Below are 15,254 nucleotides of genomic sequence, written 5' to 3'. Positions count from 1 at the left end.
CAAATAGCTCTCAATCCTTTCAGTGATATTTACAGCCATCAAAAGAGAATTCTTTTCAGAATTCAATGACTTCTACTCACAGGAAAACTCAATTTTGCTGACTTTCAAATAATTTCAGAGAAAGCACTCTGTTTGACCTCTATTGTAATGCCATTTGGTCTCCTCCTTGAGCTTTTATCCTCAATTACAAATACTAGATCTTTCATTTAAAACCCCTTTTAAGCAATTGAGGACTTTTAAGTAAAGGAGAATGGGTATCACTGGACTATAAAGAAAGCTAAAGGGACAAAATTAGAGAAGGCAAAATGAACAGAGGACACACTGAAAAAAAATAACCTAAGAAAGAACAACTGTATTGCTTAATATTGTTCAATGTCTTCTCTTTATTTTGATAGATATCAGTCCTACATCGCTATCTGGTACAAATGAAGCCTTCTGATTTGTTGAAGAAAATGGTCTTGAAGAAAAGGGCTGAACAACCAAATGGCACCATTGATGACAGTCTTCATTTGGAACTTGAAAAGCAGGTATCCAAGGCTAGATTATCTCAAAACAGTACATATGAGTATAACTGATACCAACTTCCTAAACATAGACTGATACAGCATAAGCATTTCTGAATTTAGAGACTAGATACACAATTATAAAGTGAATAATATTTTTTATTGCTGTCATAAAATTCTTTGATAAACTTGAAAGTTGAGAATTCAAGTAAAAGGATGGTTGTTGGTAATTTAATACTGGGAGTGTTTTTTGTAGCCCTTTACTTAGGCAGTTGTGAGCTAAAAGTGGTGCACTTGAGTTAAAAATCAGAAAGTCTAGGTTAAATTCATGGCTTTTCCCTACTTACTAGGTCAGTTAACTTTAGCTAATCCTGAATCCTTCCTAGGCAGCTTTCCTAATGTGCAAACTGGGATGACATCTATGCTAACTAATTCATGGGTGTTCATTTCATCCTAATAGGCATATTACCTGACCTACATTCTTCTTCATTTAGTTGGTGAAGTTAGTTGTTCTCATTCTTTCTCTTCTGGACAACGAGTAAGTAGTTTTTAGTGGTTTCGTTTTTTGTTTTTAATAAGTATCACTGTTGATGGAATTAATGAGCATTATTTTAATTTTATTACATTTATTGGGGTGACATTGGTTAATAATATTATATAAGTTTCAAGTGTAGAATTCTGTAACACATGATCTGTATATTGCATTGTATGTTCACCACCCAAAGTCAAGTCTCTTTTCATGACTATATATTTGACCCCCTTTATTACCCTCTTCCACCTCCCCCACTCACCTTCCCATCTGGTAACCACCATGCTGTTGTCTGTATCTATGAGTTTTTGTTTGTTTTCTTTGTTCATTTGTTGCTTTCTGTTTTATATCCCACATGTGAGTGACATTATATGTTTCCTATCTTTTTCCATCTTACTTATTTTGCTTAGCATGATGCTCTCAAGACCCCTTCATGTTGTCGCAAATGGAAGTATTTCATCTTTTCTTATGGCTGAGTAGTATTCCATTGTATATGTGTACCATGTCTTTATCCAATCCATCAAGGAACTCTTAGGTTGTTTCCATGTCTTGGCCACCATGAATAATGCTGCAGTGAACATAGGGGTACATACATCTTTACAAATAAATGTTTTCAAATTTTTCAGGTAGATACCCAGAAGAGGGGTTGCTGGATCAGTGGAGTTGCTGATAGCTCTATTTTTAATGTTTTGAGGAACCTCCATACTGTTTTCCATAGTGGCTGTACCAATTTATGAACATTATTTATATAGGAGAAAACTTTATAAAAGTTAACTTTGGATTTCGCTATACAGTATTCCCTCCTTGACCACAGGGAATACGTTCCAAGACCTGAAATGGATGCCTGAAACTGGATAGTACCAAACCCCATATATACTGTTTTTTCCTATACATACATACCATTTCACTTAAAGAAAGCACTTTATGGCTTCTCTTTGGTACACCCAAATTGCCAAAATCACTGCTCTTACGATTTGGGGCCATTATTAAGTAAAATAAGCGTAACTTGAACACAAACACTGTGATACCACAACAGTCAATCTGAAAACAGACGGCTACTAAAGTGACTAATGGGCGGGTAACGTACACAGCATAGATTTGCTGGACAAAGAGATGATTTACGTCCTGGATGGGACAGAGCAGGATGGCATGAGATTTTATCACGCTACTCAGAGTGGTGCAAAATTTAAAACTTAGGAATTACTTATTTCTGGAAATTTCCATTTAATATTTTCGGACCATAGTTGATTGCAGGTAACTGAAACCATGAAAAAGCAAAACTGTGGATAAGGGGGGGACTACTGTAGAAATTCCAGTGTACACTGGAAAGTAAGAGGGAAGTAATAATAACTTTGCAACCCCATCACTGAAAAGAATTATTTGTCTGCAAATATTCTGTTTATTGGAGTGGAACTTAACCATCATAAATAACTTGTCAACAGTGTAATACATTAATAAGATATCAAAGTCACCAAATACGAAATGGGCCAGCTGGTTCGTTCCCATCTCTTCTCCACATTTTTTCTTCTTTAGAAATATTTGCCTTAAAAATTAAGTTGATGGTAAATCAGGTACTTTGGATATGCGTTTCTAAATTACCTCTTCATGTTAAGATTTTCGTTTTGAATTATTCTGTTCTTCCCATACTACCATGATCCATACTCCTGGGAAAGTTCTTGTTTAATTCCTCATGTTTCATACTTTAGGCCAGGGGTGTCCAAACTTTTTTAAACATTTTTCACCAAGGGCCATGTGCGGTAAAATACACAAACAGCCGGGCCACTCACTCGAGGTGAAGTACGTATTGCCTCACCTAGTTTATTTAAGTAAACTAAATATGTTTTTGGAATTTGCTGCGGGCCAATTAAAAACAGATTGTGGGCCGCAGTTGGCCCACGGGCCGCAGTTTGGACACCCCTGCTTTAGGTAATCCAACCCGTTTCAAAATTTAATACCTCCTTAGGCACGATGAAAAGGACACAAGACTGGTTCATGCATTTTTATAAACACTGTTGTATATAGAACTGTCTGCTTCCTAATATAGTCGTCTATCTGTAATTTTCTTACATGATCTTTACTTTATTTTTTTAATTATTTTTTCTGATTAAAGAAATCAGTATTATTTAAAAATTCAATTATAATACAACCATATAAGGTAGAAAGTGGAAGACTTCTATAATTCAGTGCCTTCCTGTAAATTTCTCCATAATTTATGCATATACTAACATAATTTTAGCAAAAAGGGAGTCTAACTATTTATATTATTTGCAACTTGTCCTTTTGTCACTTTAAGATATTAGTACTTTTGTCTAAAAAGTATTATTTCAAAACCCTTACTGATGGATATTACATTTCTGTGATTACACACAGTGCTAACGTGAATATGATTATTCATATATTTCTACCAACCTATGCAAGCATTTCTGTAGGGTAAATTCCTAGAAGTAGAGTTGCTAGATCAAAGTTTATAAATTTTTCAAATTTTAATTATTTAAAAATAGCTGTTATCACATTTCCCTCCTAAAAAGTGTCCATTTACATTCTCACCTTAGTATATTCAACCTTAATATACTCATATGTATGAGGGTGACTGTTTTGGACTATCTACTTCAAAAACTTAAAAGACACCTAATTTTTTAAGGAACTACTATTAAAGCTTGTTTTGTTTATAGAGGAAAAGTAGGACAGCTGTTATTTGAATATTTCCTGAGAGAATTTGTTAAAGGAAGGGCTCTTTAAATTTATGGGCATTGTATCACAGGCTGAGCTCTAGGGTTAATTTTCATTATTGTGCTTCAATACATAGCAAAAAGCAATTTATTTTTGTATTTATTTTTTACATTAATTAACAAAAAATCTTAACAGTCTTATTGTTGTGGCAGTTACAACTTTCATTGCTGTAACTGCTACTGCTGTTATGTTGGATGGTTAGCATCAGAAATTGCTAATTGGAGAATGGTAGATTTTGAAATGATTGTTAATTGTTCTAGTGATTTGTAATACTTCAGAGTTGTTTTCATCCCTTACATTTGTTTTGCACAGAAACACTTCGTGCATCTCTGTGGGGCTTTGGAAAAGCATGTTAAGTGTGACATTAGGGAAGATGCAAGACTGTTTTATAGAACTAAGGTAAGTTCATTTTTCTTACATATTGTTAGTTTTTTTATTTAACTTTGCTTACATTAACATTTGAGGAAGAGAAGCATGAGCCTCTCTTTAAAAAGAACATATGAGATCTCCTTTAATAACTGAAATTACCTTCTACTAAGTACTTCTAGCTAGATTGAAAGTGAAAGGGAAAAAATCTCAAAGCAAATATATTTTTTAATTTTACTATATTTTCTATTCTAAAACTCCTGATACCTAAAGAGAAAAATTCTTCCACTACTAATGAAACTTATGTACAAATTAAGTCCTGTATGCTTAAGTTAGCTTTAAGAATTAAAGCTTTGTTTAAATAAATACATAAGTTTTAAAACTGGTTATAAAATTTTGTAATGGTTGAAAACTTGTTTAGTTCATAGAGAAAAAATTGGCTAGGTGTTATTCTCTGAATATTCTTAGAGAATGTGTTAAAGGAAGGACTCGCCTCAAATCTCTGAGTCCTATGTCACCCAGTCTGAGCTCTAGAATGGAAATGATTCAGCAGTAAGCTTGCTAAGCTTTTTTCTTAAAGGTTTAGTATATTCAAAGACAGTAGGAAAGCTGAGTATATGAGTATAGAGTTAGGAAAGCAACTTTAGTATTAACAAAATGATTTGGCAATTTTTCCTGAAACACTAACTTAAACAACACTTTTTAAAAACTTTTTCTTCTAAGGATTTTTTAATTGCAAATCATCTTTTAGCTTTGTGTTGGGATAGTCACAGAATCTTTGTAACTTTATATCTTACATTAATTAGCTGTAAAGTTTATTCATTTCAGCAATGCCCATTTGGATTTAGTATCTGTATTTATTTTAGTAGATTTAAGTTAAATACAAAAATGAGCAACTAATGAAGTTGTATCAGATTACAGATTTTCAAATACATGTTGGGGATACCTCTTTGCCTTGGAGTGGAAACCATAGTTGCAGAAGCACATTCTTTTGAACACTGAGTAGAGTTACTGGCCCGTAGAACTTGGTGGTAGTGGCTACTGCTGACAGACATGCTAAAAGGGGACCACCCAAGGTTTTTGTTTCTTAAAGCCAAGGGTTGGGCATAGATTGGTGCCAGGACTCCTCTTACTTAGAGTGGAGAGTGACATACAGGTCTATGGAAATTGCTTTAGGGGATGGTCCTGTTGAAATGATGAGTTGCGTTCCCCTCCACAAGCCTCTAGTAGAAAGGTGGTGATTGTTTCAGAGAAATTGAATCTACTGAACTCTAAATGGAGGAAAAAAATCAGGCCTTGCAATTTACTTTATAAAGTAGCTATAATATTCCTGACTTGTTTAAGACATTTTTCTCAAGCAGTTATGTTCAAGAGCTAATTGAGAATTTCTGGAGTGGTAGGAAAGTTTGAGTTTCACACAAAGGCTTGTTCAACCTCCAAATGTAAGAATATACCAGGTATTTCAAGAAGATTCATAGTGCTTTGGAAAAACCTAAAGAGGTATAACAGTGAATTTTGGGTCTTCTGATGTGGGAAAGAATAAATGACAACCATTCTTTGTGGCCTTGAGTCTTTCAAATACAAACTGGCCGGGAACAACCTAAGCCTTGGGCCCCATAACAAAGCCTACCCTTTAGCTTCTCTGTCTGGGTGATCAAAAGCCAGCAAGTTGAAAGTGTAGGTGTCTTGAAGACAGGGAATATATTTTTCTGGATGATCTTTAGTAACTAATAGGAAAATGGAATCCTAAACATTCAGTATTTTATAGTGATGAAGAAAAATCTTACTAATTACTGATTTTAAAGCCCCTCCAGAAAATGAGTTATTTTCTGTTTCTTGACAAAAATCAAATTTGAGTTGTAGGGTGTGGGCCTGTAACAGTTGTCAGATCTTTTCTGTCAAGCATTAAATTGATTTTAGATGAGGATGTTTTGATCTGATCCCTTTTCCCCTTTTTGATATTTTTAAGGTAAAAGACTTGGTTGCCAGGATACATGGAAAATGGCAGGAAATAATCCAGAACTGTCGGCCTACTCAGGTGTCATTTCATTAAACAGTTTTATTTATTCTTAATCGTTTTGCTAAATGGTACTTCTTCATACTGTTTGTAAAAAAGTATGACAGAGGACTTGCTCCTAGGTATCTTAAACGGAAAACTCCGGTATAGTAGCTTGTATATGTGTTTTTAGTTTTTGTTTGTTTTATGTTCATTAATTTATTTCCAGAGATGGTTGAGCACATTTTAAAATGTTAAATTGCATCAGATGGAGGTTTTATTATGAGGAGCATTTCTTTAACAGCTTAACTGAGATAAAATTCACATATACATTTCAGTCATTTAACCTGTACAGTGGTTTTTAGTATATGCACAGAGTTGTGCAGTCTTCACCACAGTCTAACTTGAGAACATTTTTGTCACTCCAAAAAAAATCCCATACCTATTAGCAGTTATTCCCCTTTCCCAAACCACCTGCACTCCCATCCCTACTCCCCCAAGCCCTCGACAACTACAGACTTTCCGTCTGTATAGATTTGCCTGTTCTCTATGTTTTCATATAGATGAAATCATATACTGTGTGATCTTTTATGGCTGGCTTCTTTCACATAACAATGTTAAGTGAATCCATGTTGTAGCATGTATGTCGTTTCTACTGCTACTTAATAACTACATTGTATGGATATATTACATTTTATTTTCCACTTATTAGATAGATATTTGAGTTGTTTCTACTTCCTGGCTATTACAAATAATGCTTCTATGAACATTTGTGTGCAGGTTTTTGTGTGAACATATGTGTTCAAATGAAAACATCTTAGGCATATACCTGGGAGTAGAATTGCTGGGTCATATGGTAATTGTATATTAAATAGTTTGAGGAACTGCCAGACTGTTTTCCAAAACGGCTGCAGTATTTTACATTTCCACTAGAATGTATGAGGTTTCTAATTTCTCCACATTCTTGCCAACATTTGTTGTTACCTATTTTTTGACTAAAGTTACCTATTTTTTTGACCATAGTAGGGGGTTGGAAGTGGAATCTTACTGTGGTTTTAATATGCATTTCCCTAATCACTAATGATGTTCCATTAATTTAATTTGCATTTCCCTAATGACCAATAAGCACTTTTCATGTGCTTATTGGCCATTCATATAGCTTCTTTGGAGAAATGTCTATTCAAATCCTATACCCACTTTTTAAGTGGGTTTTTATCTTTTCGTTATTGAATTGTAAGAATTCTCTATATGTTCTAAATACAAGTCCCTCATTAGGTATATAATTTGCAAATATTTTCTCCCATTCTGTGTCATCTTTTTATTGTCTTGATAGTATCATTCGTAGAACAAAAGTTTTTAATTGTAATTAAATCCAGTTTTATCTATTGTTTTTTCTTTTGTCACTTATGCTTTTGGTGTCATAGATACCAAAGGTAAGGAGACTTTGCTCAACGGGAGCATTGTTTAATTACCTGCTATTAAGTCTGCCATCCCGCTTGTTTACAAACGAACTGATAAGGGATTATCTAAAATGATGCTTCTCAAATTGTAATGTGCATAAGCATCAGCTAGGAACTTGTTGAAATGCAGATTTTTATTTGATAGGTCTGGACTGGGACCTGAGATAGTCTGCGTGTCTACCAGGTTCTCAGATTAATGCCAATGCTGCTGGTCCAGATGCCACCCTTTCAGTAGGAGGGCCTAGAAGTTGCTTCTATTTTTTTTATCAAAGTAACAGGAACTCTGAAGATTAATTAGGAAAACAATCTCACTATTTTAGGACATTTTGGCTCTTTTGCAATTGGTATCCTTCATAAGATATGCACACCGTTTTAGAGAAGTCTTTGAGAAATCTTAAGCTAATGTTTTTTTGTTTCTAACCTCAGTAGACTTCTTTTTAGGCTGGCCATCTTTGCTGATGTGGCATTAAAACAGAAAAGAATGTAAAGCCAGAACTTTATGTTAATCAGCTTGTCATTTTATTTATTCTTCTTAAATATGACTCTCTACATGTGTGTATTGGTGAGAAAACATCTTGTACTTATTTTATACTTTTTAATTGTTAGACCGCAAAATGTGAAACTTGAATTGATTGCCATGAGTTTTCAGAGAAATGTACAATATAAAGATTTTATTACTTTCATTATCAAAGCCCATTGTCTGATGATTAGAAGTTTTAGATAATTCATAATCTGCTTTTCCTTTATCCTTTTTTTCCCCCCTTCCCTTTTCTAGGGGCAGCTTCATGACTTCTGGGTACCAGATTCTTAACAGGAGTTGCAGCAGCAAAAATATGAACCAAGAGCAATTCAATAAAAGCCTTTCCTAGAGAAATAGAAAGGATTACTACAAAATCCAGTGGAATGCTAAGAAAATGTGCAGATGTACCTACCACTTGAATATCTAGTATGAACCTAGTAATGAAGAAATTGCCATTTCTGAAGCAGATATGAAATGCGATCCATTTAAGGCAGTTGGCCTTTTTAAAGAGCAGAATCCTATAACGGGAGGAGTGGAAGCGGCCAATAAAGTTGCATGTCTAACCTGCCCCTATTAACTTCTCTGTTAAATTGTAAGCCAGTTATTTTTTTTTTTTTTTTTTTTGTATTTGTGGCACTTGGATAATCATAGAAAATACATAAGAAAGGGTTTGGACCAACTTGAGTAGTTGGATGTGGAAACCAAGACCAAGTTCCAGTTGAGTTTAACTTTCTCTTTTGGTTACTTTAAGACTCAAAGGGAAAGCTTACAACTGAGTTGAGTAACAAAAAGGATAAATCTGTTCTGTAACTCCTGTAAACTCTAGGGAGGTTTCAATTCATGTGTTTTCCTTCACTATTCAAGATTATAAATCTGTTAGGTTTTTAAAATACATTTAAACAAACAGTTGAGAAACAGAAGTTTGGTGTATTATCAGATCCCCAAAGGGGAAGAGGTTAAGCTATAAAACAGTGGCTTTGTTTATATGCCAAAACATTCATACGTAGTTTGTTTTTAATTTCTTTCCAGTGCTTTTGTTTTAAAATACTGGTTAAATCTTAGAATCTTGACTAAATCTTAGAATTCTGGCCCCTTGATAGCCATATTACAGAAGTTTATACTGTAAAAGCTTAAAGATCTGGACAAGTTTCCAAAAACCTTATTTTCATGAGTATATCATCTTGGCAGAGACCTGGATGCTGTTTATTCTTTCGACACTGCACGCATGTGTGTGCACACGCGTGTGTGTGTGCTTGTATTTTAAAGTTGTTGCACTTGAAAACCACAGCTGCTCTAAATTCTTAAACACTGGAAAGCCACCCTTTGGTTTAAATGGTGGAAGGTTAGTAGAAGTGCACGTGCTGGTCTTAGCCCAAGGGCCCTTTGAAGCCTTTGATAGTAATAGACTCTTACTAACTGAAAAATTCTTTTGTTGACTAAGTGTCCCTTTTAGGAGGGTTTGTTTCTTAAAAGACAGCGCCCGCTCTTTTTTTCCTTTTGGTATTGACTTGGATGACATTGCTCTCCTGAGCACTCTAAAGGTCTTCAGTTGTGGGGGGAAAGATGATCAGGGGAAGGGGATTGAACTTGATGTTTGTAGTTTGAGAGGGGGGGAAATAAATTTTGAAGAATAGCTTTCTACCTCTAAATTGAGGCTTAGTAGTAAAAACCATTTTATCTTAAATTTATCATTTAAAATAGCATCAGTAACTTTTGAGCCCATGCCAAGAATTGAGCAGTTAGAGATTATATAGGAAAGACTAAGTCCAGCTCCTGAGAACCCTGGTTGAATGAGGCTGCAAGAGTCAGACCAACAAAAGTTTTATTCTGTGTTGTTTACTGGTAAGAGTATTATTATCTTGATACTACCTCTCAAGGGTATTGTTAGAAAATGCCACTTATGGCTAATGAGATAGATACAAAGAGTTATATTTGACAGAAGCTTGAAACTCTGGCATCTATCTGCCCAACAATGGGGGCTTTTTCACTCTGTAATTTAATATTTTGTAGATACATTATTTGTGTGTAATTTTATAAGTGTTCATATTTTTCTCATTTTGCATTGTGTAAAGTGTACAAAATCTCAAAGTATAAAATACTGCTTATATTGCTTGTAATTACAGTGTGTAAATATTTTCTAATTGTGTACATTGATGCGGGGACAAGTGGGTTATTCAGGTTTTTTTTTAAGTGACCCTTTTGTATTGCAGTTTCAACAGATAACTGCCCATCAAATTTAAAACCACTTTGATACATTTTTATTTAGCAGTTCCAATAAGAAAAATATCTATTTTTCATTCTCTTTCTCCATTAGAGAAGAATACTTCATCTGTCCCTTTAAAATGAGTGGCCAGACATCGGTTTGGGCCCTTGTATTTATGACTCTGGTTGATGTCTTCAATCTCCAGGTCATATTCCAGTCAGTATTTGCATTTGGGTTTTCATAAAAATGTTGTGATTCTCTTTTAGCACAAGTAGCCCATGGTTTTTCTCCCAAATCAAGTATTATCCTTTTCCCTCTGTCCCCATGCTTTGTCTCCCTCCCGCTGTTGTCCACACAGTGAATGGGACGGTAGTGGGGAGAAGATGTTCATTGCACAGAGAATGTCAGGCCACTTTCGGGACTTGGCGAACAAAGCTTGCACTGAGTGGTGGTGTGTTTGGCAGTGTTACTGTGCCAAAAATCACCTTGTCTAATTTTCTGGATATGTATGGCACACTTATTACCCTTATTGCAAGCTGAAAATTAAGGTACTTGTGTTTATGCTTTTGTGTGTAACTGTTTGCCTTTTCTAACCTGCTTTTCTTGTTATCCGAAAATATGATTCTATTAGTTAACATCATGTTAAGAGGCTCTCCATGCACAAAATGCATCTATGTAGCAGTAAAGTAACAGCATTTGTACATTTCCTGTCTATCTCCTGATGGCAGTAGTGCCTTTGTCACCTTTTGGAAGGTTGGCGTTTGATTTTTGTTTTCAGATTCAAGTTAGCTGGCTTTTGACTTCACAGAAATCTCCCCAGATGTAAAAGATAGAAAATGGCATGTTGTCATCCAGGCTCAGTAGGAGCGTTTGCATTTTTATTTCTGTCAAAACAAGTATAGTTGGTGGGGACTGGCCAGTAATAATGTGTGGAGTCATTAAACCAAGAATAATTTTTAAATTTAAAAAAGTTAAAATTTAAGAGGTGACCCATTAACGAGGGACTGAGTTGGAGAATTAGGGAAGGACTGTCCTGATTTGTCTCTAAGGAGGCAAGATTATGGGACAGGTGGCTGGGCATGTAGAGCATGGTCTGTGGTAGTTATTTCTTACTCATTAACAATGTTGGCACCTCACTATCTGTGTGTTTGTTTCCCTTGGGCAGTCCTGTCAGCCAGTTCCACCAGCTCTTAGGCAGTTTACAAGTAAATGCAGATTTCCTTTTTTTTTTTTAATTTTATACTAGATCTTGTTTAAAGTCCTATGAATGTATGTGTCTTATTAAAATGGCTTTTTCTCAGTTTGAACATGTGTTTGGTAATATTTGTTTGGGAGTGGGGATGGTTAAGTATCTGGAAGGTCCTGTTTCTTCCCCCGCCCCATCTGGTTTTTAAACTGATTGCTTCCTTTCTTCCTCTTGCTTTGGATTCTCCAGTGTTTTAGCTTAATGTCTCCTGTTTCTGGAATCCATGAAGCTGTAGTTGTACACAGTTCACTTTATTATAACCCAATTAATAATTTGCTGTGTACTTTGCAGTCAGGAATTCAATTCTTACATGACGTCATTCACTCTGTTCATTCAACAACTGTTGAGTACCTACTCTTGCTAGACACTCTTTTTAGGATTCAGTGAGGCTTCAGTAGTGAACCACACAAACGGAGCTCTCTTCAATGTCCCTTCTTGTATCCAGGCGAAAGTACTTTGTTATTGTGCAAGAAGGACTGGAAAAGAATACCCTTGGCCTGGCCCCTTGTTCTCCAGCCCAGGTCCAAGAAAGGAGAAGCCATACAATGCAGAGGAAGGGCTTAGGATCACCTCCAACCTGCCAGGCAGATACAGCTCTGGATATGCCAGTTGGGAAGACAGGTTGACACCTCACAGGAGCAACTGTTCTTATGAACTCGTAGAAGGGACTGGACATGGTTGCCAGAAGCCTCGGGTTCCAGAACCAGGCCAGTATTTCTCACTTCTGACAGCCTAGTTAGGAGGGACACCACCTGGGAGCACTTTTCTCTGACAGGCAGGAATGACAGCCCAGTCAAAAGTAGAGACATTGCCTAAGAACTTACTGGGAGGCAGGCGGCACAGCCTGTGCAAGTTAAGGGCCTAGCCCTTACCTTAGTCCTGACTTCGGATCCCGGATTCACCATACCAGCCGTTCGATTTGGGCAAGTTACTTCTTCATCTATGAAAAGGAATAAGAACGGTGTCCATCTGAGTTCGTGAGGATGAAATGAGCTGATAATGCATGAAAGTGCTAGCAAAGTGCCTGGTGTATAGGGAGAACACAGTGCTAGTTGTTTATTTTCAGCTCTAATTTGAGGCTCTTCCCAGATAACAATTAAAATTGATCTTGAGGCACTTGGGGTTCACTGACATCAGCAAACCATATCTCTTAAAACTGTAGTATATGTGTGCTCTTGTCCTTCTGACATAGCCCACAGAGGCTTCTCTGTCCAGCTCTGTCTGCTAGTAAAAAATTAAGTTTGTGACTTTTTAAAACCCAGCATGCTAAAGCTGAGAAAGGGGTGGTGGGTGGTGATTCTCTAGCATGTGTGGACATGTCCTGATACTCCCTTTTCCTTGCTAACCATTCCCCAGGCAGCAGTCAAGAGAGGGCAAGCCAGAAGGCCCAGCTTTGGGTCTGAGTCCAAGACGACTGGCTGCGAACAGTGAGACTACAGCGTTGTTGCACTGGTGACAATCCCTACTGAAGAAGCATCTCAGCTGTAATGTGGCCAAAATAAAGATCACGCCACCTAAAGGGAGAATGCTGGGCAAACCAGAGGTGGAGATGGCAAAGCAGGAACAGAAATGCTGCCACAGTGAACAGGAAGCAGTACAAATAAGGCCAAGTTCTTTTGCCTCAGGGAACCTCTGCTCAAGTTTCAGTAGTTCATACTTACCCCCTTCACCTAGGATTCCTGCTATAGTAGGTCACTGCTCTGTGCAAAGCCTGGAGCCAAACGCTGGTGTGTAGGTGGCTGAGGACAACTATCACTGCGCTCAGCAACATTTGGGGAGAAGAGCTTGGCAAAAACAAAACCTACACTTGTGTCTGCTTGTGAAGTATGCCAGAAGGTTTTCAGGTGAGATCCTCTCACAGCCACTTCGTGAAGCAGCCAAGGGAGTAACTCTAAGGATGAGCAACAACCTGTTCAAAGAATGACCTGCCTGTCCCAGGACACAAGTTCATGGCTAAGTGCGGTTCATTTCTTGCTTTGATTTTGAGTCAGTATTCCCTTCATATTTTATCAGCTTGATTTGCAAAGAGGAGTATTATCAATCAAAGGGGCTTCCTATAGAAAGTTCCATTAATTGCCATCACATCTGATCATTTCATTAGGTTCAGAGATTGAAGTGGGAGGACAGCAGAGAGAAATGGCTTGTGGTCTGAATCGATATTACCAGAGGTACTAAAGTAACTGCCCAACTACATTTTAGCAAGTGCCATGCTGGAACTCAGCATTGTGAAGTACACATTTTGTTCATTTGAAAATGTGTGCGGTCTGAGTCTACCATCAGAGCACCTTAGAGGAGAAAGGCTTGCCTCATGGAGTACAGGTAAATGGGATGCTGAACCTACCACCAAATCACTGGCCTACTTGCCACCTCTTGAGTTATCTAAAGCCAGCACTGTGAGTTCTGTGAGAACATGAGCTGGGTCCCTTAGCCTACCGGACCCCCTGCAGTTTAACTTCTCTCCTGTCTGGTACTGTGAGACTAGCAGTCTTCCTGCCCTTCATCCTCTGTCACCCCCAACCCACTTTGCCACAAGTGGGTTGCAGATTTATTGTTCTTAGCCATGCCTTCCCAGTCTTCCCAGCTTGGACTTCCTTACTCAATCCATCAGCTCGTTCAGGATTTTCTTGTGTGGTCTTTTCCATACTACTTGCTGACTTTCCCCTTCTATTTCCCACTAGGAGCCCTCCCATGTCATCACATCCAACACACCTTCCTCTCTCATGCCTTTTCCCTTCTGTTTACTCCCCCAACACTAACCTGCACATTTCCACCTTTGCTCTGAAAATACCCCTCCAGGCTTACCCTGCTTCCCTCTTCTCAGGCTTTTCTAGTCCTGATTGTCCACTCTGTAAAGATAAGAATAATTTCAAGGAAAAAGCCTGTTTTCCCATCTATAAAATGAGGCTACTAATCCCAGAATTTAAAAAAATGAAGCTGGGCACTCTTTGTAAATGTGTGTGACATGCACTTTACGCATTTCTCTCCAGCTACCTCCCCCTCCACATACACCACAGAGTGCAGAGTGTGGAGGTAGGTGGAAGTGTGATGTGGGCCCTGCTGTCTAGCCGTCTGCACTCACACACAGCAGCCCAAACGGCGAGAGTGGATATGATGAAGTGCCAAACTAAGCTTTGAGGAATTCAGTAAAGAAGGATGACGTGTCTTTCCCAGGGTCCCTTCAGTTAAATAATGACAGAGCCACTCAAAGCTTGTTCCCCCTCTCAGGCCAGTGCTCATCTGTTTGTTCCCCCACCCTCTGTCCCTCCAGAGCGCAGACTCCTAGGCACATGCAAGAGTCAGTTACCTATGTCCCCGTGGCCCTGATCATTTTAGTCCTGCTCTTGGGCCCATATCAACACTCATAGATGAGAGAGGATCAGGCCAGCTCATGGCTAGAGCTGGGGTTTGAGTCAAACCCTAAAGGGATCTTTAATAGGCAGTGGGAAGGAGGCATGGCACGAGTTGAGGGGAAACTGCTGGGCTAAAGACGCATGGGAGGACCATCCTAGTCGTGGAGTTGATTCTGAGGGGGCTTCCTAGATTGCTGATGAGTCAGATGGCTGAGCCTAGGAAGGACAGGATATTTTATTGCCTAGGTGGAGTTCACCGGAAGATCTGGAGCAAGAATGATGTGCAAGATGAGGGGGAAGGGAAGGCAGATGTCTGAGTGACCCAGTCCCTAAAGAAGCGCACCTCGGGTA

General features: G+C 37.8%; 1 protein-coding gene across 2 annotated transcripts in view; it reads left to right on the top strand.

The window, feature by feature from the left end:
- SLF2 (SMC5-SMC6 complex localization factor 2) overlaps positions 1 to 11,614 on the top strand; it is a 37,858-nt gene extending 26,244 nt beyond the window's left edge. Inside the window, exons 16-20 of one of the 2 annotated variants that reach the window (XM_019724921.2) lie at positions 396 to 527; positions 964 to 1,041; positions 4,075 to 4,161; positions 6,098 to 6,166; positions 8,360 to 11,614. In XM_019724921.2, the coding sequence (XP_019580480.2) occupies positions 396 to 527; positions 964 to 1,041; positions 4,075 to 4,161; positions 6,098 to 6,166; positions 8,360 to 8,395 (402 nt within the window). In that variant the 3' untranslated portion in view covers positions 8,396 to 11,614. The remainder of the gene's footprint in view (positions 1 to 395; positions 528 to 963; positions 1,042 to 4,074; positions 4,162 to 6,097; positions 6,167 to 8,359) is intronic. The other variant, XM_019724923.2, reaches the window with a different exon arrangement.
- Positions 11,615 to 15,254: the final 3,640 nt, after the last annotated feature.

This window comes from Rhinolophus sinicus, linkage group LG07, assembly GCF_036562045.2.
Source record: "Rhinolophus sinicus isolate RSC01 linkage group LG07, ASM3656204v1, whole genome shotgun sequence".
NCBI classification, from domain to species: Eukaryota; Metazoa; Chordata; class Mammalia; order Chiroptera; family Rhinolophidae; genus Rhinolophus; species Rhinolophus sinicus.
The sequence above is the reverse complement of the archived record's forward strand: the minus strand, read 5'-3'. Positions and strand labels throughout refer to the sequence as shown.